Raw genomic sequence first — 27,843 nt, forward strand, 5'->3', positions numbered from 1 at the left:
TCGCGGCTGAGCCGTTGTTGCTCCTAGACGTTTCCACTTGACAATAACAGCACACAATAACAGCACAAAAATGTGACAAACTGACTTGTTGGAAAGGTGGCATCCTATGACGGTGCTACGTTGAAAGTAACTCTTCAGTAAGTCCATTCTACTGCCAATGTTTGGCTATGCTATGGAGATTGCATGGTGCTCAATTTTATAAACCTGTCAGCAATGAAATAAGCGAATCCACTAATACACTTTTGTGTATATGGTGTATTTCTGATTATAAAAACCATGGCTACATTATCTGTACTTCCTTATCAAATGAACTGATCTCCCTCTCCTTACAATAGGGTAGGAATCCCTGTGGTAGTAATCCCATTGACTCACTAGACAGTCAACTAGTGCGCTCTCCAAACTCACAATTTCAAAGCGCTTTTGTTTTCACATTCTAAATGTTTGTTAATGTTTCCCCATGATAAACTAGCCTACATTTCTGTTAAATCTATATTCCACGTGAATTTACAATAATCACTAGTGTTACATTTCATTCCTTAATGTTTATATCAGCATTGTAGAAATGTTGTTTCATTTTGGTACAATTTTGTTGCATTTCACTTACCATTTCCAATCCTGTGAGTGGGCACAATGTTTCAAGTCCACATACACATTTGCAAGAATCATGAGGTAGAAGATCATTCTATAAAATTACTAATATTGTCACGCCCTGACCATAGTTTACTTTGTATTTTCTATGTTTTGATTGGTCAGGGTGTGATCTGAGTGGGTATTCTATGTTTCATGTCTTGTTTGTCTATTTCTATGTTCAGCCTGATATGGTTCTCAGTCAGAGGCAGGTGTTCGTCATTGTCTCTGATTGGGAACCATATTTAGGTAGCCTGGGTTTCACTGTGTGTTTGTGGGTGATTGTTCCTGTCCTTAGTGTTAGTTTGCACCAGTGTAGGCTGTTTCGGTTTTCATTACGTTTATTATTTTGCACTGTTTGTATTTAGATTCATGTTGCTATAGTCAATAAACATGGATCGTAATCTACACGCCGCATTTTGGTCCGACTCTCCTTCACATACAGAAAACCGTGACAGAATCACCCACCACAAAAGGACCAAGCAGCGTGTCAACAGGCAGGAGCAGCGCGAGGAGATGCGCAATAAGGAGTATACGACTTGGGAGGAGATCGACAGGTGGGCGGCCGACCCAGGGAGAGTGCCGGAGCCCGCCTGGGATTCGATGGAGCAGTGCGCGGAAGGATATAGGAGAATGGAGTTTGCGAAGCAAGCAAGGCGGCGCGGACGGAGGCCCCATAGTCAGCCCCAAAGATTTCTTGGGGGGGGGCTCAGGGAGAGTGTGGCAGAGTCAGGAGCCAGACCTGAGCCAACTCTCCCTGTTTATCGTGAGGAGCCAAGGAGGAGAGCAGAGCCAGAGCCTCTCTTCTCTACTGCGCTATCGGAGTCTCCCGACTGTTCAGCGCAGCCAGAGCCTTTCTACTCTCCTGCGCTGCCGGAGTCTCCCGCCTGTTCAGCGCAGCCAGAGCCTTTCTGCTCTCCTGCGCTGCCGGAATCTCCCGCCTGTTCAGCGCAGCCGGAGCCTCTCTCCTCTCCTGCGCTGTCGGAGTCTCCCGCCTGTTCAGCGCAGCCAGAACTGCCAGTCTGCATGAAGCAGCCCGAGCTGCCAGTCTGCAAGGAGCTGCCAGTCTGCAAGGAGCTGCCAGTCTGCAAGGAGCTGCCAGTCTGCAAGGAGCTGTCAGTCTGCATGGAGCAGCCTGAGCTGTCAGTCTGCATGGAGCAGCCTGAGCTGTCCGTCTGCATGGAGCAGCCTGAGCTGTCAGTTTGCAAGGAGCAGCCAGAACTGTCAGTCTACATGAAGCAGCCAGAGCTGCCAGTCTGCAAGGAGCTGCCAGTCTGCAAGGAGCTGCCAGTCTGCAAGGAGCTGCCAGTCTGCAAGGAGCTGCCAGTCTGCAAGGAGCTGCCAGTCTGCAAGGAGCTGCCAGCCTGCAAGGAGCTGCCAGTCTGCAAGGAGCCGCCAGAGCTGCCTGTCTGCAGGATGCCGCTAAAGCTGCCAGCCTGCAAGGAGCTGCCAGCCTGCAAGGAGCTGCCAGCCTGCAAGGAGCTGCCAGTCTGCAAGGAGCTGCCAGCCTGCAAGGAGCTGCCAGCCTGCAAGGAGCTGTCAGTCTGCATGGAGCAGCCTGAGCTGTCAGTCTGCATGGAGCAGCCTGAGCTGTCCGTCTGCATGAAGCAGCCCGAGCTGTCAGTTTGCAAGGAGCAGCCAGAGCTGTCAGTCTACATGAAGCAGCCAGAGCTGCCAGTCTGCAAGGAGCTGCCAGTCTGCAAGGAGCTGCCAGTCTGCAAGGAGCTGCCAGTCTGCAAGGAGCTGCCAGTCTGCAAGGAGCTGCCAGTCTGCAAAGAGCTGCCAGCCTGCAAGGAGCTGCCAGCCTGCAAGGAGCTGTCAGTCTGCATGGAGCTGCCAGTCTTCAAGGAGCCGCCAGAGCTGCCTGTCTGCAGGATGCCGCAAAAGCTGCCAGTCTGCAAGGAGCCGCCAGAGCTGCCAGTCTGCAAGGAGCCGCCAGAGCTGCCAGTTAGCATGGAGCAGCCAGGGCCGCCAGTCAGCATTGAGCAGCCAGTCAGCATGGAGCAGCTGGAGCTGCCAGTCGGCATGGAGCTGCCAGTCAGTATGGAGCAGCCAGAGCCGCCAGTCAGCATGGAGCAGCCAGTCAGCATGGAGCAGCCAGAGCTGCCAGTCGGCATGGAGCTGCCAGTCAGCATGGAGCAGCCAGAGCTGCCAGTCAGCATTGAGCAGCCAGTCAGCATGGAGCAGCCAGATCTGCCGGTCGACCAGACTCTCCCAGATCTGCCGGTCGACCAGACTCTCCCAGATCTGCCGGTCGACCAGACTCTCCCAGATCTGCCGGTCGACCAGACTCTCCCAGATCTGCCGGTCGACCAGACTCTCCCAGATCTGCCGGTCGACCAGACTCTCCCAGATCTGCCGGTCGACCAGACTCTCCCAGATCTGCCGGTCGACCAGACTCTCCCAGATCTGCCGGTCGACCAGACTCTTCCAGAGCTGCCGGTCGACCAGACTCTTCCAGATCTGCCGGTCGACCAGACTCTTCCAGATCTGCCCGTCGTCCAGACTCTTCCAGATCTGCCCGTCGTCCAGACTCTTCCAGATCTGCCAGTCGTCCAGACTCTTCCAGATCTGCCAGTCGTCCAGACTCTTCCAGATCTGCCAGTCGTCCAGACTCTTCCAGATCTGCCAGTCGTCCAGACTCTTCCAGATCTGCCAGTCGTCCAGACTCTTCCAGATCTGCCAGTCGACCAGACTCTTCCAGATCTGCCAGTCGACCAGACTCTTCCAGATCTGCCAGTCGACCAGACTCTTCCAGATCTGCCAGTCGACCAGACTCTTCCAGATCTGCCAGTCGTCCAGACTCTTCCAGATCCGCCAGTCGTCCAGACTCTTCCAGATCCGCCAGTCGACCAGATTCTCCCAGATCCGCCAGTCGACCAGATTCTCCCAGATCCGCCAGTCGACCAGATTCTCCCAGATCCGCCAGTCGACCAGATTCTCCCAGATCAGCCAGTCGACCAGATTCTCCCAGATCCGCCAGTCGACCAGATTCTCCCAGATCCGCCAGTCGACCAGATTCTTCCAGATCTGCTAGTCGACCAGGATCTGCTGAAACCGCCAGCCAGCCAGGTTCTGGTAGTTTCTACTACCTGCCTGGGCTTCTTCTCAGTGCTGGGCTTCTTCTCAGTGCTGAGCTACCCATCTGTCCCGAGTTACCTCTGTCCCGAGCTGTCCCTCTGTCCCATGTTATCATTGTGGTGGGTAACCTATTTAGGGACGTTTAGGAGGGGGATTAAAACTGTCATGGAGTGGGGTCCACGTCCAGTGCCAGAGCCGCCACCGCGGACAGATGCCCACCCAGACCCTCCCCTATAGGTTCAGGTTTTGCGGCCGGAGTCCGCACCTTGGGGGGGGGGTACTGTCACGCCCTGACCATAGTTTACTTTGTATTTTCTATGTTTTGATTGGTCAGGGTGTGATCTGAGTGGGTATTCTATGTTTCATGTCTTGTTTGTCTATTTCTATGTTCAGCCTGATATGGTTCTCAGTCAGAGGCAGGTGTTCGTCATTGTCTCTGATTGGGAACCATATTTAGGTAGCCTGGGTTTCACTGTGTGTTTGTGGGTGATTGTTCCTGTCCTTAGTGTTAGTTTGCACCAGTGTAGGCTGTTTCGGTTTTCATTACGTTTATTATTTTGCACTGTTTGTATTTAGATTCATGTTGCTATAGTCAATAAACATGGATCGTAATCTACACGCCGCATTTTGGTCCGACTCTCCTTCACATACAGAAAACCGTGACAAATATACGATTTAATTCATGATTTTGGATTATGCATTTTACATTGAATACCAGTTAAGGGCCTAAAATAATACAAACTCCTGTTTTGAGGCTATTTTGCCAGATTAATCTTGCTTATTGTGAGAGGAAACTGACGAGAGCCTGATATCCCGACCTGAGTCTGAATGGAATGGGCAAATTTGCCTGCTCCAAGCCGTTTTCTTTTCATGAAGAAGTTATCGATACATTTGTAAACATACACTTTTTATAATTTTGTATATATTGTCAATTTAACGTCTGGACCCCCATCGTCAACTGTGGACCTAAATAAAAGCACAACTTGTGCACGTGATTCTACTGCCTCCTGCAACATGTCTTCCCTTACGACTGCTATAAGGATCCTATTTTACAACCCCCAGACTCTCTGTCATCACTGTTCACCCTATCAGGTTTGAAGGTAAGACCCAGATGAAGACTGTGTCGCAGTAACAATGTTTACAACGGCAACAGGGCAGGCAAATGACAGGCCAAGGCAGGCAGGGGTAGATAACCAGAGTAGTGGGGGAAAGGTACAGGACGTCAGGCAGGCTCAGGGTCGGGTCAGGCAGATGTCGGTAATCCAGAGGTGGGGCAAAGGTGCAGGCAGGCTCAGGGTCAAGGGCAGGCAGAGTGGTCCGGCAGGCAGGCTCAGGGTCAGGGGCAGGCAGAGTGGTCCGGCAGGCAGGCTCAGGGTCAGGGGCAGGCAGAATGGTCCGGCAGGCAGGCTCAGAGACTGCTGAGGTGCCATATTGCTATTATAACCTGGTTACCAACGTAATTAGTAGGGCTGACCCCAATTTGTTAACTGGTTGATTGTTTGGTGCACGTATTTGGTGCACATTTTTTGTTGTAGAGCAGTCACAATATATATTTAAAAAATGTTATTGCACCTGTCTTATTCGAGCCCATCTCAGTGAACTAATCCATTGTGGAGGCTGAGACTGATCCATACTGGAGGCCGCGGAGATGGCACAGTCCAAGAAGGGGAGTGTGGCTGCACAATGCACATCTCTCTCCAGAAAGCACTCTCCCCCGCTAATTTGTGCACATTCATTGTTTCATAACTTCAATGTGTGAATTGTTTGCCTTGATTGTTAGTGTCTATCAATTCCCCATTACATATCACCAGTAGTAGCCTACATTTACTATTCATTTCTATCATTTCTAATCTACAATGTTTGTTTGGTTATGGTTATTTCTGTCAATGCATTCAATATATTATTTTACCGTTCTCCTTGTCAGAGTGGACACGTTGTTTGCAGAGCCCACAACCTATGCTACATTTGTGAGAAACAAGTTTGTTTTATTTCATTCCATTATTAGTCATTGTCTTTAATTTGGAGCGTTTCTGTCAATGTTGTGTAAGGATACGCATCTGATTACCAATTAGACCTATAGGCTACCTGGCCTGTATGCAAATGTAGGCATATAAATGTTCCCATTTGGGGAACTGATAGTATTTCTGATTGGCTTAACGCACCACCACTAATGAGCTGTGTAGCTTCTCAATGTAATGTTTTCTTCACCTCAAACAGCGAGCAAACAACGTCTGTTCCATCCACTGAGAATGACAATAGTTCCTCAATGTATTTGTAAAATATTTCCAGCTCTTTCCCTTTTGATAACCACTCAGCGTGAAAGGGAAAAATGTCATGCTCTGATCCAGTGGAATAAAATAGGTCTACCTGATGAGCTCTTATTCCTTGCGTAAAATAGCCTCCAGCTGTATCTGTCCCGACCTCACTGGAGCAGGAAACTGAGGGCCCTGAATATTTGACATAATGTTGCAAGTTCGCTAAAGCAAGCCTTGGGTGGGTCCAAGTTGATACAGTGTTTGAATTTCGGTGCAGACAAGCCATGTTTAGTGAATGTGATTTATAGTATATTTATTTTTATCAGTATATTTTCTACCTGCAGACTGCAATGTTTTTATTTGTTGGCTTTCTAGGCAATTGTTACATATAAGTTACTTTTTAGGTTTGTATAATTTTTTATTTAGATTTGGATAGAATTTTGATTAACCACATGACAATGATTTTGAGATACGAAGGCGTTATTATAAATTAAAAGAAACTGTTCCACGTAAACGTGCATATGAAAACCATAACTGGCATGCAGATCGGTAGAAAGGGTAAGATAAATTGGCGATGCACAACTTCAGGAGAGTAATGGCAGAATCTGCGAAAGCCAGCAGGAGCGGAAGGAGGATGGTCGGTCAGGTTTTTTTCTCTTCTGGTTATCTTGATCTCTGCTTCCCTCTTGAGTAATGTGTGTCTTATTTCATCAAACAGACAAGCATATATTTGATTTTATTAAAACACAAAGGGTGTGTCTATATATGGAAAAATACACGTTTAAACATTTTGACCAATCACTTTCAGTAAACCAATATTTACAGTATTTTAGTCGGGGACAGCCCTAGTATTTAGAGCAGTAAAAAACGTTTTTGTCATACTACTGGTACTATACATGGTCTGATATACCACAGCTTTTAGCCAATCAGCATTCAGGGCTCGAACCACCCGGTTTATAATTACATTTAATGTGGTGGCAGGTAGCCTAGTGGTTAGAGCCTTGGGCCAGTTACCAAAATGTTGCTAGATCGAATCCCCGAGCTGACAAGGTAAAAATCTGTCGTTCTGCCCCTGAACAAGGCAGAACGAGACAGAACAAGGCAGAACTGTTCCTAGGCCGTCATTGTAAATAAGAATTTGTTCTTAACTGAATTGCGTAGTTAAATAAAAAATATTGGAACTCTATCCAGGCTTGAGTTCAATTCCATTTTAATTTGAGTCAAAAAACTATTCAGTGTACTCCCTAAATTGGAATTTCAATGGAATTGACCCCAGCCCTGAGTGCATCTGCCCTCCTTCTCCTACAGGAATCCCCATACGTGATGCTGAAGAAGAACCATGATCAGCTGTCAGGGAACGATAAGTACGAGGGTTACATCGTGGAGCTAGCGGCTGAGATCGCCAAGCACGTTGGATACCACTACAAACTGAAGGTGGTCTCAGATGGGAAATATGGAGCCAGAGACTCCGAGACCAAGATGTGGAACGGCATGGTTGGAGAGCTGGTGTACGGGGTGAGTGCTGATAAGGTGGTTATTAGAGCTTATAAGAGGGTTAGTAAGTGCTCATAACATTTATGGAGGTGGTTAACATTCATATTGGTCACATTCTATTTTTATGACGATGACACCGCACAATTTGTCTTTCTGACACTATAATGTTCTCTGATACCATCTGCAAAACATGGTAGTCCTTTTTAAAGAATTTTTTATTTTTTTTCACAGGAAATTAGTTTCCAACAATCAACAATTTATATAGCTTAGGATGCAGTGGACACACTCTCACACCCTCTCTCAATTCAATTCAAGGGGCTTTATTGGCATGGGAAACATATATTCACATTGCCAAAGCAAGTGAGGTAGATAATATACAAAAGTGAAATAAACAATAAAAATGAACAGTAAACATTACTTGTACAGAAGTTTCAAAAAAATAAAGACATTACAAATGTCATATTATGTATATATACAGTGTTGTAACAATGTACAAATGGTTAAAGTACACAAGGGAAAATAAATAAGCATAAATATGGGGTGTATTTACAATGGTGTTTGTTCTTCACTGGTTGTCCTTTTCTTGTGGTAACAGGTCACAAATATTGCTGCTGTGATGTCACACTGTGGGGTTTCACCCAGTAAATATGGGAGTTTATCAAAATTGGGTTTGTTTTCGAATTCTTTGTGGATCTGTGTAACCCGAGGGAAATATGTATCTCTAATATGGTCATACGTTGGACAGGAGGTTAGGAAGTGCAGCTCAGTTTCCACCTCATTTTGTGGGTAGTGTGCACATAGCCTGTCTTCTCTTGAGAGCCAGGTCTGTCTACGACGGCCTTTCTCAATAGCAAGGCTATGCTCACTAAGTCTGTACATAGTCAAAGCTTTCCTTAAATTTGGGTAAGTCATAGTGGTCAGGTATTCTGCAGCTGTGTACTCTCTGTTTAGGACCAAATCTCTCACTCTCACTCCACTTTATATTTCTCTCTACATCTCTCTCTCTCTCTCTCTCTCTCTCTCTCTCTCTCTCTCTCTCTCTCTCTCTCTCTCTCTCTCTCTCTCTCTCTCTCTCAATTCAATTCAATTCAATTCAAGGGGCTTTATTGGCATGGGAAACATTCTCTCTCTCTCTCTCTCTCTCTCTCTCTCAATTCAATTCAATTCAAGGGGCTTTATTGGCATGGGAAACATTCTCTCTCTCTCTCTCTCTCTCTCTCTCTCTCTCTCTCTCTCCTCTCTCTCTCCTCTATCTCTCCTCTATCTCTATCCCTGGTAGAGAGAGAAGGTGACGGGGAGGTTACGTTTATTTACCGTAACTGAAGAACAACTGGAAATGTTCTGTTCCTTCTCTGCACCTGCAATCTGCCCACAGAGACACACAATTTCCATAGGAAAGGATTTGTAACAAAGAGGACCCATTTCACACCATGGCACTGATCTCTGCTGTTAAAGGGGTCTTTGTGATGCCATGGGAGATAGGTGTGGGTGTGAGGGGAGAAGAACAGGCCTTTGTGATGCTATGGAGAGATAGATGGGTGTGGGTGTGAGGGGAGAAGAACAGGCCTTTGTGATGCTATGGAGAGATAGATGGGTGTGGGTGTGACGGGAGGAGAACAGGCCTTTGTGATGCTATGGAGAGATAGATGGGTGTGGGTGTGACGGGAGGAGAACAGGCCTTTGTGATGCTATGGAGAGATAGATGGGTGTGGGTGTGACGGGAGGAGAACGGGGCCTACAGGGGATCAAGGTCAGAATTTGAGTGTTTCCTGATTAGTTAAACCCTCTAGTGACTCCCCATGCCGCATGCGGGAGCGTAATCATCGCCTGACACTAATTAGCATAATGCAACGGACATAAATATCCCTAGAAAATATTCCTATTCATGAAAATCACAAATGAAATATAGTGAGACACAGCTTAGCCTTTTGTTAATCACCCTGTCATCTCAGATTTTCAAAATATGCTTTACAGCCAAAGCTAGACAAGCATTTGTGTAAGTTTATCGATAGCCTTGCATAGCATTTTGTCCAGCTAGCAGCAGGTAACTTGGTCACGGAAATCAGAAAAGCAATCAAATGAAATTGTTTACCTTTGATGAGCTTCGGATGTTTTCACTCACGAGACTCCCAGTTAGATAGCAAATGTTCCTTTTTTCCAGAAATATTATTTTTGTAGGCAAAATAGTTCCGTTTGTTCTTCACGTTTGGCTGAGAAATCGCCTGGAAATTGCAGTCACGAAAACGTTGAAAATATTCCAAATTAGCTCCATAATATCGACAGAAACATGGCAAACGTTGTTTATAATCAATCCTCAATGTGTTTTTCAAATATCTATTCGATAATATATCCATCGGGACAATTCGTTTTTCAGTAGGACCGATTGGAATAATGGCTACCTCTGTATTTTACGCGAGAATCTCTCTGGGAGCATCAGGTGACCACTTGCGCAATGTATCCGCCTACGGGTATTCTTCAACATAAATGCGTAAAACTACGTCACAATGCTGTAGACACCTCGGGGAATACGGAGAAAGAGTAATCTGGTTGATAGCCCATTCACTGCTCAATAGGGACGCATTGGAACGCAGAGCTTTCAAAACATGAGGCACTTCCGGATTGGATTTTTCTCAGGCTTTCGCCTGCAATATCAGTTCTGTTATACTCACAGACAATATTTTTACAGTTTTGGAAACTTTAGAGTGTTTTCTATCCTAAGCTGTTTTCTATCCTAATTATATGCATATTCTAGCATCTTGTCCTGACAAAATATCCTGTTAAAACGGGACCGTTTCTTTCCCAAAAATGAAAATACTCCCCCTAGAGTCGCAACAGGTTTTAACAAAACATTAGGAACACCTTCCTGATATTGAGATCCACAGGGAGGCTGGCCCATGTTGACTCCACTGCTTCCCACAGTTGTATTAAGTTAGCTGGATGTCCTTGGGTGGTGGACCATTCTTGATACACACAGGAAACTGTTGAGTGTGAAAACAGCAGCATTGCAGTTCTTGACTCAAACCAGTTATCCTAGCACCTATTGCCATACCCCCATTCAAAGCCACTTCAATATTTTTTATTGCCCATTCACCCTCTGAATGGCACACATACACAATTAATCTCAATTGTGTCCCAAGTTTAACAATCCTTCTTTAGCCTGTCTCCTACCATTCATCTATACTGATTGAAGTGGATTTAACAAGTGACATCAATAAGGGATCATAGCTTTCACCTGGATTTACTTGGTCAGTCTATGTCATGGAAAGAGCATTTTGTAATGTTTTCTACACTCAGTTTGCAGTATTTGCAGTATTTTCTCTCCTTCGTTGTCCTCCTTCAGCACACCTACTGCACTGGACAGTATCTAGCTCTATTTCCAGATGTAGTAAAGTGTTTTTATTTGCAGATGTAGGATCCTCATTTGATCACTCTTTTGTTGTTGATAATTTTCCTGCACAGCAGGAAATGCAAACTTGTAGTGTATTTAAGGTTTATAAAGGATTCTAAAGTTTGTAATTTCCAATTTAAAATGTCAGACTTGATTTGTCCAAAAGAAAAATTTACCTACAAAAAAGCCCATTAATAACCACATAAAAATTCACATTTCCTGTTGCTGAAGGATTATTTTCCTGCTATAGCAAACTGGCTCAAAATAAGATCATGCATCTGTATACAGCTTGCTATATTCTATTGTTTTGAATATTTTCTCTGCTTGAGTATAGCTCAGGGTCAAGGTGACAGCACAACTCAAATATTTATTGCTAACATGTCTCTCCCTACCTCTCTAACACGTCTCTCTTTCTCTCTCCCTACCTCTCTAAACCGTCTCTCTTTCTCTCTCCCTACCTCTCTAACATGTCTCTCTTTCCCTACCCCTACCTCTCTAACACGTCTCTCTTTCTCTCTCCCTACCTCTCTAAAATGTCTCTATTTCCCTCCCCCTACCTCTCTAAAACGTCTCTATTTCCCTCCCCCTACCTCTCTAAAACGTCTCTGTTTCCCTCCCCCTACCTCTCTAAAACGTCTCTCTTTCCCTCCCCCTACCTCTCTAAAACGTCTCTATTTCCCTCCCCCTACCTCTCTAAAACGTCTCTATTTCCCTCTCCCTACCTCTCTAAAACGTCTCTCTTTCTCTCTCCCTACCTCTCTAAAACGTCTCTCTTTCTCTCTCCCTACCTCTCTAACATGTCTCTCTTTCCCTCCCCCTACCTCTCTAAAACGTCTCTCTTTCTCTCTCCCTACCTCTCTAACACGTCTCTCTTTCTCTCTCCCTACCTCTCTAAAACGTCTCTCTTTCCCTCCCCCCTACCTCTCTAAAACGTCTCTCTTTCTCTCTCCCTACCTCTCTAACATGTCTCTCTTTCCCTCCCCCCTACCTCTCTAAAACGTCTCTCTTTCCCTCCCCCTACCTCTCTAAAACGTCTCTATTTCTCTCCCTACCTCTCTAACAAGTCTCTCTTTCCCTCTCCTGCCCTCACTCCTTCCCTACCTCTCTCTTGCATCCCTCCTTCCCTCCCTACCTCCCTCCCTACCTCTCTAACATGTCTCTCTTTCCCTCACACTACCTCCCTACCTCTCTAACATGTCTCTCTTTCCCCCTCCCTACCTCTCTAACATGTCTCTCTTTCCCTCTCCTGCCCTCACTCCTTCCCTACCTCTCTCTCTTGCACCCCTCCTTCCCTCTCTACGTCTTTGTCGCCTTCCCTCCGTCTCTACCTCCCTCCTTCCCTTACTTTCTCTATCCTTATGTTCCTCCCCTTCACCCCTTCTCTCCTCCAGAAAGCAGACGTGGCGGTAGCCCCGCTGACCATCACCCTGGTCCGAGAGGAGGTGATCGACTTCTCCAAGCCATTCATGTCTCTGGGTATCTCCATCATGATCAAGAAGCCCACCAAGTCTAAACCAGGTGTCTTCTCCTTCCTGGACCCGCTGGCCTATGAGATCTGGATGTGTATCGTGTTCGCCTACATCGGTGTGAGTGTGGTCCTGTTCCTGGTGAGCCGCTTCAGCCCCTATGAGTGGCACGCAGAGGACTATGAGGAGGGGGCCGACCCCCAGACCCCTACCCAGCCGACGGGGCCCGGTGCTGGGCTACAGTCGGGGCAGAGCCCTGGTCAGCCAGGCCAGAACCAGCAGAATCAGGAACAGACCAACGAGTTTGGCATCTTCAACTCTCTCTGGTTCTCCCTGGGAGCCTTCATGCAGCAGGGATGTGACATCTCACCCAGGTAGGAAACCCACTTAGAAATACAGGTAGATCTGAAGTAGAAATACAATGGATAGATCTGATGTAGAAAAACAATGGGGCGCTCACAGTGATTTGACTAGTGCGGATAAAATGCCAGGGCTGAATTAGTGTCCCAGTCTGCCCCTGCAAGCTCCAGTCTATTATTGTATTGACATTTTTTGGTTTTCCCCAATTCAGTAGGGTTTTCTTGGTACCACTTTGACATGTTGTCTTAGAGAACCTTTAGATTACATGGAGTGAGATAAAACAGTGAGACTGACAGAGCATCATCCCAGGGAGTTGACAGCGTGGTCATAGTACTGTACTACTGTTGAAAAGGTTGCTTATGTTTTCTGATAAACGCTCTTCCCTGTGATTGTTTGTCTTCAACTTTTAGGGTTTGTTATTGTTGTTGTGTAATAGTTAAAAAAGTGAATGTGTTTTATATTTAACCCTCATTTAAACCAGGAAGCGCCATTGGCATAAAGACTCTTTTCATAGAGACCTGTGTGTGTGTGTGTGTGTGTGTGTGTGTGTGTGTCCCAATACACTCCCCACCCAGGGAGTCCCTCTGTCTGTCAGTCAGTCAGATAAAACAGGAGTAAATAAGTTCTCTTCTTTCATGATCAATGGTCTTCACAGAACACTTTACACTAAGTCAGCTGTCATTGAATACTTAACACCAGTCCCAAACAGAGACGGTTCCCTAGTCCTGCCCTTTCAGTTACACTAGTTGTACGTTACACATTTACAGTGGGACAGAAGTGGTACTAAAATACTTCTTAACTAGAGAACCAAAAAGGATGAACTCATGAAGACGTGAAGTTATTCTACACTGTCTTCAGAAAGAATTCACACCCCTCATTGTCCACATTTAGTTGTGTTGAAAATTGATAAAATTACGATTTTTTTGTAACTGACCAACACAGAATACCCCATAATTTCAAAGTGGCAAAAAAAATATTCTCTAACTGTTAACAAATGAATTAAAAAGGAAAAGCTGAGTCAATAAGTTCAGGAGTCAATAAGTCCAGGAGTAAAAAATTGCTTAACAAGTCATGGACTGTGTGTTTAACATGATTTTGGAATGACTACCTCATCTCTGTAGCCCACACATACAATTATCTGTAAGGTCCCTCAGTCAATCAGTGAATTTCCAACACAGATACAATGACAAAGACCAGGGAGGTTTTCCAAATCATCGCAAAGAAGGGCACCTATTGGTAGATGGGGTGGGGGTGGGGTGAGGCAGACATTAAATATACATTTTGAGCATGGTGAAATGATTCATTACATTGGATTGTGTATCAATACACCCAGTCACTACAAAGATACTGCCGTCCTCCTTACTCAGTTTCCGGAGAGGGAAGAAACCGCTCAGGGATTTCACCATGAGGCCAATAGTGACTAGTAAACAGTTACATGGCTGTGATAGGTTGAAAACTATCACAGCCATGATGGATCAACAACATTGTAGTTACTCCACAATACTAACCTAATTGACGGAGTGAAAATAACTATCACGTTTCAAGGTAAGACCAAGATGCTGACAACATCGAATTAACAACATGTTCTACTCATTATTCCTTGTTAATAAAGCAAACATTTATGCTTTCATTTGATTGAAATAATACAACCGGGCAGTGTTTCAGGATCAAAAATAAACAGTTAAGTTAAGCACAGGCAAAATCCTAGAGGAAAACCTGGATCAGTCTGCTTTCCACCAGACACTGGGAGATGAATTCACCTTTCAGCAGGATAATAACCTAAAACACCAAAGGCCTAATCTACACTGGAGTGCCTTACCAAGAAGACAGTGAATGTTCCTGTTTTGACTTAAATCTGCTTGAAAATCTATGGCAAGACATGAAAATGGTGTTCTAGCAAGGAAGAATTCTTAAAAGAATAATGGGCATGTGTTGTAGAATCCGGGTGTGAAAAGCACTTAGAGACGACCTCAGAGCTGTAATCACTGTCAAAGTTGATTCTATCATGTATTGACTCAGGGGGTTGAATACTTATCTAGTCAAGAAATATTTGTTTTACTTTTCATAAATGTTTTACAAATGTTATAATTTTTCATTACAGAGTATTCTGTGTAGATCGTTGACAAAAAAAAAAGACAATTGAATCCATTTTGATCCCACTTTGTGACACAACATTTTGAAAAAGTCAAGGGATGTGAATACTTTCTGAAGGAACTGTAGTGCTCTTTATTAACATAGCTAGGTCCCAGATCTGAGAGCTTTAGCTAACTCCAATGTCTATGACAGTCCTACTATGAACACTGCAGAGAGGAGTTAGCTTAAACAGAGAGCACCAGATCTGAGAGCTTTAGCTAACTCCAATGTCTATGACAGTCATACTATGAACACTGCAGAGAGGAGTTAGCTTAAACAGAGAGCACCAGATCTGAGAGCTTTAGCTAACTCCAATGTCTATGACAGTCATACTATGAACACTGCAGAGAGGAGTTAGCTTAAACAGAGAGCACCAGATCTGAGAGCTTTAGCTAACTCCAATGTCTATGACAGTCATACTATGAACACTGCAGAGAGGAGTTAGCTTAAACAGAGAGCACCAGATCTGAGAGCTTTAGCTAACTCCAATGTCTATGACAGTCATACTATGAACACTGCAGAGAGGAGTTAGCTTAAACAGAGAGCACCAGATCTGAGAGCTTTAGCTAACTCCAATGTCTATGACAGTCATACTATGAACACTGCAGAGAGGAGTTAGCTTAAACAGAGAGCACCAGATCTGAGAGCTTTAGCTAACTCCAATGTCTATGACAGTCCTACTATGAACACTGCAGAGAGGAGTTAGCTTAAACAGAGAGCACCAGATCTGAGAGCTTTAGCTAACTCCAATGTCTATGACAGTCATACTATGAACACTGCAGAGAGGAGTTAGCTTAAACAGAGAGCACCAGATCTGAGAGCTTTAGCTAACTCCAATGTCTATGACAGTCATACTATGAACACTGCAGAGAGGAGTTAGCTTAAACAGAGAGCACCAGATCTGAGAGCTTTAGCTAACTCCAATGTCTATGACAGTCATACTATGAACACTGCAGAGAGGAGTTAGCTTAAACAGAGAGCACCAGATCTGAGAGCTTTAGCTAACTCCAATGTCTATGACAGTCATACTATGAACACTGCAGAGAGGAGTTAGCTTAAACAGAGAGCACCAGATCTGAGAGCTTTAGCTAACTCCAATGTCTATGACAGTCATACTATGAACACTGCAGAGAGGAGTTAGCTTAAACAGAGAGCACCAGATCTGAGAGCTTTAGCTAACTCCAATGTCTATGACAGTCCTACTATGAACACTGCAGAGAGGAGTTAGCTTAAACAGAGAGCACCAGATCTGAGAGCTTTAGCTAACTCCAATGTCTATGACAGTCATACTATGAACACTGCAGAGAGGAGTTAGCTTAAACAGAGAGCACCAGCAAAAGAAAATCCATTCACCAGGAAGGCTGGACCTATGGCCTAAACTCTGTCCACTCTTATGTGAACTGCGCTGAGGGAGGGGTGGGTCGATAGTGTGTCTTGAACAGTGTCACTAGCTCTGTCCAGCTCCAACCGGAGAGAGAGCTCTGATGAACTGTGCCACTGTCGGCTCCCTTCTCTAAAGGTCACCAATTAAGAATCTCATTAAAGTGTCTCAAATTAGAGACACAAAGAGGTTGATTCTCTCTCTCAGGGACACCAGGCGGGGCTTCTGAGAGGAGGAGAGAAGAAGGTAGAGGTCAGGAGAGGAGAGGAGGAGAAGGAGGAGAAATTATAATGTGTGCAAACCTGGTGGCCAACTACAAGAAACGTCTGACCCCCGGGATTGCCAACAAGGGTTTTGCCACCAAATACTAAGTCATGTTTTGCAGAGGGGTCAAATACTTATTTCCCTCATTAAAATGCAAATCAATTTATAACATTTTTGACATGCGTTTTTCTTGATTTTTTTGTTGTTATTCTGTCTCTCACTGTTCAAATAAACCTACCATTAAAATTATAGATGGATCATTTCTATGTCAGTGGGCAAACGTACAAAATCAGCAGGGGATCAAATACTTTTTTCCCTCACTGTATGGGTACTATATCCGATAAATCAAAGGCCTCTTTTGGACCTCTTCTATCCCTGCTGTGTCTTCTGTCCCTTCTGCTAAACTAGCAGAGTAAACACACACACACACAGATGTACATAATGTCTGCTAAGCTAGCAGAGTAAACGCACACACACACAGATGTACATAATGTCTGCTAAGCTAGCAGAGTAAACACACACACACACAGATGTACATAATGTCTGCTAAGCTAGCAGAGTAAACACACACACACACAGATGTACAGAATGTCTGCTAAGCTAGCATAGTAAACAAAAACACAGATGTACAGAAAATGCTGCTCTCACAGTGTAACAGAACACACCACTCCAATAAATATCGATCTCCTAGTACGTCCAATGGAGGAGATCGTAATTCTTATAGACAGAGAACTATGTATAGTCTTGTAGATCTCTCGCTCTCTTTCTTTCTATATCTCTCTCTATTTCTCTCTCTCCCTCTACCTCTCTCTCTTTACTTATCTTTGTATTTCTCTCTCTCTCTCTGTCTCTCTCTCTCTCTCTCTCTCTCGCTCTCTCTCTCTCTCTCTCTCTCTCTCTCTTTCTCTCTCTGTCCTTCTATCTCTCCCCCTCTGGGGTCTACAGCAGCGATATAGTACATTAATGTATATAATCTACTGTACTCATCGTTCCCCAATGAGCTGGCCCCGTTACTTCATGTCTGAGCATAGAGAGGGCGGCCTTCACCAAACTCAACTGTTATGTGTCCATAGCTCCATGCGAGTGCAGTCTTCTCTTGATGGGCCACAGTCAGTGTGTTCTGCGTTAGTTGAATCATTCCTCGCTGGGCTGGAACAATAAATCTGGTTTTCCATAATGGAAATGTTTTAAAAATGCTTATTCTTTGTTTTTGACTTGTGTTGTCTGTTTTTATTTGGTCACTCCTGAGAACAGAATGTTAGTTTTACATCTGTGTGGAGACAGACGAGAGAGAGATAGTGTTGCTTTTAGTTGCCTGTAGTCTTCCACTCAGGCCTTTTAATCAGAGACGAGTTTACAAAAGACGTTAACCACGTTCAGCCGTTATTAATCAGCGCTGTGGCGTTTAATTCCCAGACGCTGTCGTCTGAAGAGATACAGGAGTCCTAAATGGCTCCCTATAACCTATATAGTGCACATACTTTGACCAGGACCTATAGTAGTGTATTGTATAGGGAATATGGAGCCATTTGGGATGCATCCCTGCCTTTGTCTGTTCCTTAATGCATTCTGATTGGCTGGTTCTAAAGGTATGTCTGCCTAGAGCTCTGTAGAGACAGGGCTGTGTGTGTGTGTGTGTGTGTGTGTGTGTGTGTGTGTGTGTGTGTGTGTGTGTGTGTGTGTGTGTGTGTGTGTGTGCGTGTGTGTGTGTGTGTGTGTGCATGTGCGTGCGAGATCTCTCCTACAGTACCTGCCTGTGTGTGTGTGATCTCCTCTCTCTCTCTCTGCTATTTATTCTCTCTAAATCCTTTGTTTACTGTGGGCTTTCCAAATGTCACCCCTGTCAGTCAGAGCTCCTAAACCCTCCCATCCATGACATTCCTCCTCTCCTCTCCTCTCCTCTCCTCTCCTCTCCGTGTATCTCTGTAGACAGGTGAGCTAGAGAAGCAGGGATGTTCCCCCTTACAGCCCCCTTCTAGCCCCTCTACTCACTCTTTCCTCATATCCTCCACATGTGCCTCTCTCCCCACCTTCCCTTTCCTCCTCTCTCTTTCCCCAAGCTCCCTCCCTTCCATAGATTTCTCCTTCTCTCTCCTAGCCTCCTCTCCTCCCTTCTTTTCATATCTCTGCCTCCCTCTCTCGCTGTCCCTCTGTATTTAGGGATGAACTGATTTGGCAGACACTGTGTACATGTGAGTGAGTGTGTGTGAGTGAGTGAGCTTGTGTGTGTGAGTGAGTGTGCGTGTGCGTGAGTATATATGTGCGTGTGTGAGTGAGCATGTCCGTGTGTGCGTGTGTGAGTATGTGCATGCGTGTGCACACACACACACACACACACTAACCACACACACTCACACACACACACTAACCACACGACACCAAGGTGTGATTCTCTAACAAACAAAGTCAATCAAAGCCAACTGGGTGTTTCCTCACTATTAGTGTGAGAACAACAGAAAGTCGCTATGCTCAATGTGAGTGTTTCCCTTGAGGACTTGTCTCCTCTCCACACCTGCTTGGTCGGTCAGTAGCACCGCTAGCCTGAAACTAATCAACCCTGTCACTTACTAAGATACCTGCCCCACCGACACACACACACACACACACACACACAGAGAGAGAGAGAGAGAGAGCGTTCACTGCCCGTCACAATCAACATTTCTCAGCCCACTGGTCAAAATCAATCCATAATGAATAATGGATTCAGTCTAATAATTGTGATGTGTGTGTGCTCGTTTGTATGTGTAAGTGTGTGTATATGAAAGCAAGCACAACCTTCCTCTAATCTCATGCCTGCTGAACATATGATATCTGTTTCCCTCTCTCTCGTCAGAATGTCTCTCATACGGGCCTGTCTCTTCCTATACATGTTCCTCTCGTCAGAATGTCTCTCATACAGATCTGTCTCTTCCTATACATGTTCCTCTCATCAGAATGTCTCTCATACAGATCTGTCTCTTCCTATACATATTCCTCTCATCTGAATGTCTCTCATACAGATCTGTCTCTTCCTATACATGTTCCTCTCATGTGAATGTCTCTCATACAGATCTGTCTCTTCCTATACATGTTAATCTCATCTGAATGTCTCTCATACAGATCTGTCTCTTCCTATACATGTGCCTCTCATCTGAATGTCTCTCATACAGATCTGTCTCTTCCTATACATGTTAATCCCATCTGAATGTCTCTCATACAGACCTGTCTCTTCCTATACATGTGCCTCTCATCTGAATGTCTCTCATACAGATCTGTCTCTTCCTATACATGTTAATCTCATCTGAATGTCTCTCACAGACCTGTCTCTTCCTATACATGTGCCTCTCATACAGATCTGTCTCTTCCTATACATGTTAATCTCATCTGAATGTCTCTCATACAGATCTGTCTCTTCCTATACATGTTAATCTCATCTGAATGTCTCTCATACAGACCTGTCTCTTTCTATACATGTGCCTCTCATGTGAATGTCTCTCATACAGACCTGTCTCTTCCTATACATGTTCCTCTCATCTGAATGTCTCTCATACAGATCTGTCTCTTCCTATACATGTTCCTCTCATCTGAATGTCTCTCATACAGATCTGTCTCTTCCTATACATGTTCCTCTCATCTGAATGTCTCTCATACAGATCTGTCTCTTCCTATACATGTTCCTCTCATCTGAATGTCTCTCATACAGATCTGTCTCTTCCTATACATGTGCCTCTCAGCTGTTAGATCTCAATGATTGGAAGCATAAATGGTTTCTTCTCTCTTTGGTTTGTGTTGGTTTGTGTTGGTTTGTGTTGGTTTGTGTTGGTTTGTGTTGGTTTGTGTTGGTTTGTGTTGGTTTGTGTTGGTTTGTGTTGGTTTGTGTTGGTTTGTGTTGGTTTGTGTTGGTTTGTTTGTGCAAATGCTTTCTTTAGGTTATGATGTGTATTCCTGGCAGTTGTTTTAAAGGAATTTGAATTTCGCTAATTTTGTAGTACTTTGATTAGAAATGAACATTCTCTCCTGCTGAAGTCATCTCCACTACAGATATCAACCAGAACAATGGAAACATCAACACATTATACTACTGAAGTCATCTCCACTACAGTTATCAACCAGAACAATGGAAACATCAACACATTATACTACTGAAGTCATCTCCACTACAGATATCAACCAGAACAATGGAAACATCAACACATTATACTACTGAAGTCATCTCCACTACAGATATCAAACAGAACAATGGAAACATCAACACATTATACTACTGAAGTCATCTCCACTACAGATATCAACCAGAACAATGGAAACATCAACACATTATACTACTGAAGTCATCTCCACTACAGTTATCAACCAGAACAATGGAAACATCAACACATTATACTACTGAAGTCATCTCCACTACAGATATCAACCAGAACAATGGAAACATCAACACATTATACTACTGAAGTCATCTCCACTACAGATATCAACCAGAACAATGGAAACATCAACACATTATACTACTGAAGTCATCTCCACTACAGATATCAACCAGAACAATGGAAACATCAACACATTATACTACTGAAGTCATCTCCACTACAGTTATCAACCAGAACAATGGAAACATCAACACATTATACTACTGAAGTCATCTCCACTACAGATATCAACCAGAACAATGGAAACATCAACACATTATACTACTGAAGTCATCTCCACTACAGATATCAACCAGAACAATGGAAACATCAACACATTATACTACTGAAGTCATCTCCACTACAGATATCAACCAGAACAATGGAAACATCAACACATTATACTACTGAAGTCATCTCCACTACAGATATCAAACAGAACAATGGAAACATCAACACATTATACTACTGAAGTCATCTCCACTACAGATATCAACCAGAACAATGGAAACATCAACACATTATACTACTGAAGTCATCTCCACTACAGATATCAACCAGAACAATGGAAACATCACATTATACTACTGAAGTCATCTCCACGTCAGTTATCAACCAGAACAATGGAAACATCATCACATTATACTACTGAAGTCATCTCCACTACAGATATCAACCAGAACAATGGAAACATCAACACATTATACTACTGAAGTCATCTCCACGTCAGTTATCAACCAGAACAATGGAAACATCAACACATTATACTACTGAAGTCATCTCCACTACAGATATCAACCAGAACAATGGAAACATCAACACATTATACTACTGAAGTCATCTCCACTACAGATATCAACCAGAACAATGGAAACATCAACACATTATACTACTGAAGTCATCTCCACTACAGATATCAACCAGAACAATGGAAACATCAACACATTATACTACTGAAGTCATCTCCACTACAGTTATCAACCAGAACAATGGAAACATCAACACATTATACTACTGAAGTCATCTCCACTACAGATATCAACCAGAACAATGGAAACATCAACACATTATACTACTGAAGTCATCTCCACGTCAGTTATCAACCAGAACAATGGAAACATCAACACATTATACTACTGAAGTCATCTCCACGTCAGTTATCAACCAGAACAATGGAAACATCAACACATTATACTACTGAAGTCATCTCCACTACAGATATCAACCAGAACAATGGAAACATCAACACATTATACTACTGAAGTCATCTCCACTACAGTTATCAACCAGAACAATGGAAACATCAACACATTATACTACTGAAGTCATCTCCACTACAGATATCAACCAGAACAATGGAAACATCAACACATTATACTACTGAAGTCATCTCCACTACAGATATCAACCAGAACAATGGAAACATCAACACATTATACTACTGAAGATTGTATCCTTAAGCAATAAGGCCCAGAGGGGTGTGGTGTTTGGCCAATATATCAGGGCTGTTCTAAAGCACAACTCACTACGGAGTGCTAGGACACAGCCCTTAGCCGTGGTATACTGGCCATATATCACAAACCCCCGAGGTGCATTTGTCACGTTCGTCATAATAATGAGACCAAGGCGCAGTAGTAGTAGAGTAGAGTTCCACATAATTTTAATAAACTGAAACTCACCTAACAAAACAACAAACAACCAAACGAACCGTGAAGCTACTGATGTGCACTAAGGCAACTAAACATAGACAAGATCCCACCACACAAATGAGGAAAATGGCTACCTAAATATGATCCCCAATCAGAGACAACGATAAACAGCGTCTCTGATTGGGAACCATATCAGGCCAACATAGACATTCAAAAACCTCTAGACATACAAAAACACTAGACATACAATAACTAGAGTACCCACCCTAGTCACACCCTGACCGAAACAAAATATAGAGAAAAACAGAGATACCTAAGGCCAGGGACTTGCTATTATAAACTGGTTACCAACCTAGTTAGAGCAGTAAAAATACATGTTTTGTCATACCCATGGTATATGTTCTGATATACCACGGCTTCAGCCAATCAGCATTCAGGGCTCAAACAACCCAGTTTTTGAATGTATTTTAAGCCTTAACCAGAGATGTGAATTACACCCCCACAGCGAACGACACACCGCAAACGACACACAGAGCTCTAGCGCGACTTCCTGAACTCGTTAGGATTACTCATGTCATATTAATCTTGTCCGTCTATGACAATCAGAAATAGTTTTTGGTTTAAAATCTGTGAATTCTTTTGCTGTCTATAAATCGATCTCTTAATGTACTAGAGTGACAAGACCACGCTCTCCTGCTGCGGTACGATGTGAGGATCATGAGGTAGGGTTCAGCCAGGAGTTGATGACAGTCAGAGGAGCAAATGAAATGGTAAGAGGGTCATCCCAGCTAGATATTACTGCACTGTCGGAGCTAGAACCACAGACATTTCTCTACACCCACAATAACATCTGATAAACATGTGAATGTTTGATTTGATGTATAGCAGTGCTTTAGAGAAGAGACGGCCAGTGTTATAACAGTATTTTAGAGAAGAGACAACCAGTGCTTTAGAGAAGAGACAGCCAGTGTTATAACAGTGTTTTAGAGAAGAGACAGACAGTGTTATAACAGTGTTTTAGAGAAGAGACAGCCAGTGTTATAGAGAAGAGACAGCCAGTGTTATAACAGTGTTTTAGAGAAGAGACAGCCAGTGTTATAACAGTGTTTTAGAGAAGAGACGGCCAGTGTTAATAACAGTGTTTTAGAGAAGAGACAGCCAGTGTTATAACAGTGTTTTAGAGAAGAGACAGCCAGTGCTTTAGAGAAGAGACAGCCAGTGTTATAACAGTGTTTTAGAGAAGAGACAGCCAGTGTTATAACAGTGTTTTAGAGAAGAGACAGCTAGTGTTATAACAGTGTTTTAGAGAAGAGACAGCCAGTGTTAATAAGTGTTTTAGAGAAGAGACAGCCAGTGTTATAACAGTGTTTTAGAGAAGAGACAGCCAGTGCTTTAGAGAAGAGACAGCCAGTGTTATAACAGTGTTTTAGAGAAGAGACAGCCAGTGTTAATAACAGTGTTTTAGAGAAGAGACAGCCAGTGTTATAACAGTGTTTTAGAGAAGAGACAGCCAGTGTTAATAGCAGTGTTTTAGAGAAGAGACAGCCAGTGTTAATAACAGTGTTTTAGAGAAGAGACAGCCAGTGTTATAACAGTGTTTTAGAGAAGAGACAGCCAGTGTTAATAACAGTGTTTTAGAGAAGAGACAGCCAGTGTTATAACAGTGTTTTAGAGACGAGACAGCCAGTGTTATAGCAGTATTTTAGAGAAGAGACAGCCAGTGTTATAGATTGTGATTGAGTTAGATTGTATAGATTGTGATTGAGGACCCGGTTCAGTTTACTTCAGGACATTGTCTGTTGTGTTTTATTCATGACAAAATCACATCAAGGCAACTCTTGATCACACAGAAGCATTCACACACTGCGGCAGACACGAATACAACATTTACATTTTAGTAATTTAGCAGACGCTCTGATCCAGAGCGACTTACAGTAGTGAGGGCATACATTGTTTTACTGGTCCCCCATGGGAGTCGAACCCACAACACACACACACACACACACTCACACACGCACACGCACGCACACGCACACACACACACACACACACACACACACACACACACACACACACACTCTTAAATGTTCCTTTTGGAGGCTAGCTATTTTCAGTAATATAACCGTGACAGAGTCAATGAGCTTCTGACTAGATTTCCCATAGGGGTTCAGGCCCTAAGTCTAATGTAGAGATAACACCATGTACCAGATAGGGGTTCAGGCCCTATGGGAAATCTAATGTAGAGATAACACCATGTACCAGATAGGGGTTCAGGCCCTACATCTAAGGTAGAGTTAACACCATGTACCAGAAAGTGGTTCAGGCCCTATGGGAAATCTAATGTAGAGTTAACACCATGTACCAGATAGTGGTTCAGGCCCTATGGGAAATCTAATGTAGAGTTAACACCATGTACCAGATAGGGGTTCAGGCCCTACATCTAAGGTAGAGTTAACACCATGTACCAGATAGGGGTTCAGGCCCTATGGGAAATCTAAGGTAGAGTTAAAACCATGTACCAGATAGGGGTTCAGGCCCTACATCTAAGGTAGAGTTAACACCATGTACCACATTGATGGATTGGTTAGCTGTGTGGTCATGCTTTAAGGGATGTATAGTAACGAGGTCTGTGTGTCACAAGGACTGGCCTATTAGAAACCCATATGTTCGGATTGTTAAAATAATTTGTAGATAGGCTAGTAAGTAACTGGCTAAGTCAGAATAGATAGGCTAGTAACTGGCTAAAGCAGAGTAGATAGGCTAGTAACTGGCTAAAGCAGAGTAGCTAGTAACTGGCTACATCAGAGTAGATAGGCTAGTAACTGGCTAAAGCAGAGTAAATAGTCTAGTAAATGGCTAAATCAGAGTAGATAGGCTAGTATCTGGCTAAAGCAGAGTAGCTGTGCTGGGGTTACAGTATACTGTGCACCACATGTGTGCCATCAGACTGTCCGAAAGACATGGTCAGATTGAGAAAAGTGCTTGAGATGAAGGGACAGATAACAGCAATAGCCAAGTTTGGAGACCTAAAGGCACAAAAGGCACTAAGTGTGGAGATTTCTGTTTTATGTGATGCAGAAAATGAAGAGACTGCTATGCTGTAATGCTGAATTTCAATGTGGGGCTGGTGTCAGCAATATATACATTTACGGAGAAGCTGGAGGTAGAAAATTCAGAACATAACACATTGAGGCATAGGAGTTACCGAGGACATTTTCTTTTAACTCTCCATTTTGAAAGCTTGCTGTACCTGACCTCCAGTCATCCTCTGGTGTGTATATTATCAAATGGCATTAATCATAGTCAAGAGAACACATGTCTAAACAGATCAACCTCCTGTACTACAAAACATTCATTACATTGTGTAACATCGGAGAAAAATAAAACTGACTAGGAGCATCTAGAAGAACATTGCACAGTATCATTCCTAAAAGCCATTACAGTTCAGCCCTGGTGCATCAATTGTACTATTTGGTTTGCGTACCACAAACACATTGAATTGTGGGCCAGTTTACACAAAAAAAAAGTCTGGATACGAAAGCAAAATCTCCCTTCTAGAATGGACTTCCTGGCCTATATTATTTTGATGAGCAGTCTATGCAGTTAAATGTTGAGAGTACAGACTTGGTGTCAGAAGACTATGGAAGACCGTAATGGACTCAAGTGCCATACATGCACGAAATGCATGTCATAGTGGGGTCAATATATAAATTCATAATGAGTACCCTGTATTGATTTGTTAAATGAAAAGAATGGTTACGACGGTGATAAATGTACTTAAGTTGACAATTTAGTTTAATTGAAGATCTGTTAACTGAAGAGTTATGGAGAGCCACAGCACAATTAGAAATTAAGCACACCATCAGGCTTCAAAGAAGTGTAACAGTATAACTTTAGACCGTCCACTCGCCCATACCCGGGCGCGAACCAGGGACCCTCTGCACACATCAACTAGTCACCCACGAAGCATCGTTACCCATCACTCCACAAAAGCCGCGGCCCTTGCAGAGCAAGGGGAACTACTACTTCAAGGTCTCAGCGCAAGTGACGTCACCGATTGAAACGCTATTTAGCGCGCACCACCGCTAACTAAGCTAGCGTTTCACAGCCCTTACAGATGCACATGCTTACTTACCCCGGTATAAAACCATTCCAGAAGTAAGTGTTTCCAGCATTTCAATACTTTTTCACATTTCTATACTTTTCTCCAGCCTACTCCACCCAGACCACAAATCAGTAACAGTCAACGTTGCCGCTACATGACATCTAAAAGTTGATTTCCTCCCTAACTGATCGTTATACCTTTTTAACTTAAATTCAATACTTTAGTGGGAAGAAGGTTTAGTGGTTATAAATAACCACATTCAGTAAAGAAATTCGCCTCTCCGAGGAGCACCATGCAACAGTCAAATTATTAGTTGACGCCAATAGCCGTAATGGCTAAAGAGGAGTAGATAGGCTAGTAACTGGCTACATTAGAGTAGATAGGCTAGTAACCAGCTAAATTAGAGTAGATAGGCTAGTAACAGGCTATATCAGAGTAGATAGGCTAGTAACTGGCTAAATCAGAGTAGATAGGCTAGTAACTGGCTAAATTAGAGTAGATAGGCTAGTAACTGTCCGAAGCAAAGTAGATAGGCTAGTAACTGGCTAAATCAGAGTAGATAGGCTAGGCTAGTAACTGGCTAAAGCAGAGTATATGACATGCTACTATAGTAGATGGATGATCTGAAGGGCTGTGTCTGTGCAGGGATTTTGCAGCTAAAGAGGGAGAGCTGCCCCCCACAGAGCGAGCCTGATCGAGGACAGAGATAAAGATAAATAGAGAGAGTGAGATAGACAGAGAGGGAAGGAGGAGTGAGATGACTTAAATCCTTCTTTCAGCTCAGATCGCCAGATCTGTTTGGAGAGCAGGGTGTGCTGCCATGGCAACCCAGCGAGACACGGACGTTCCTTACAGAGTGTCGCAGCTCACAGCATGTACCCGTATGTGTGTGTGTGTGTGTTTCACAGCACGCCTGTGTGTTTGTGTGGTTGTGCGTGCGTATGCATACTTGTACGTGTCTGTTGATACTATTTGCTAACTATCAGATTATACTGGAAGTTCTGATTAATGCAGCCATGATTAGTGTTTCTTGCTGAAATTACTAACACTGTCTCTGTATGTGTGCATGTGAGATCTGTTTGTGTGTGTGTGTGTGTGTGTGTGTGTGTGTGTGTGTGTGCGTGCGTGCGTGCGTGCGTGCGTGCGTGTGTGTGTGTGTGTGTTTCACTGTACATCAACCATAAAATGCAGTAAACCACTAAGTCCACAACAGCTGTTGAATTGATTCACTCCATGTGACACACTAGTACAATAT

At 43.7% G+C, this 27,843-nt stretch overlaps 1 protein-coding gene across 4 annotated transcripts in view; it reads left to right on the forward strand.

The window, feature by feature from the left end:
• LOC110489094 (glutamate receptor 1) overlaps positions 1-27,843 on the forward strand; it is a 180,227-nt gene that overhangs the window by 112,122 nt on the left and 40,262 nt on the right. For all 4 annotated transcript variants that reach the window (XM_036943242.2, XM_036943244.2, XM_036943245.2 and 1 more), the window contains exons 10-11: positions 7,272-7,478; positions 12,237-12,685. In XM_036943242.2, coding sequence (XP_036799137.1) covers positions 7,272-7,478; positions 12,237-12,685 — 656 coding nt within the window. The remainder of the gene's footprint in view (positions 1-7,271; positions 7,479-12,236; positions 12,686-27,843) is intronic.

This window comes from Oncorhynchus mykiss, chromosome 14, assembly GCF_057628025.1.
Source record: "Oncorhynchus mykiss isolate SJ-2025 chromosome 14, ASM5762802v1, whole genome shotgun sequence".
In the NCBI taxonomy this organism is placed as follows: Eukaryota; Metazoa; Chordata; class Actinopteri; order Salmoniformes; family Salmonidae; genus Oncorhynchus; species Oncorhynchus mykiss.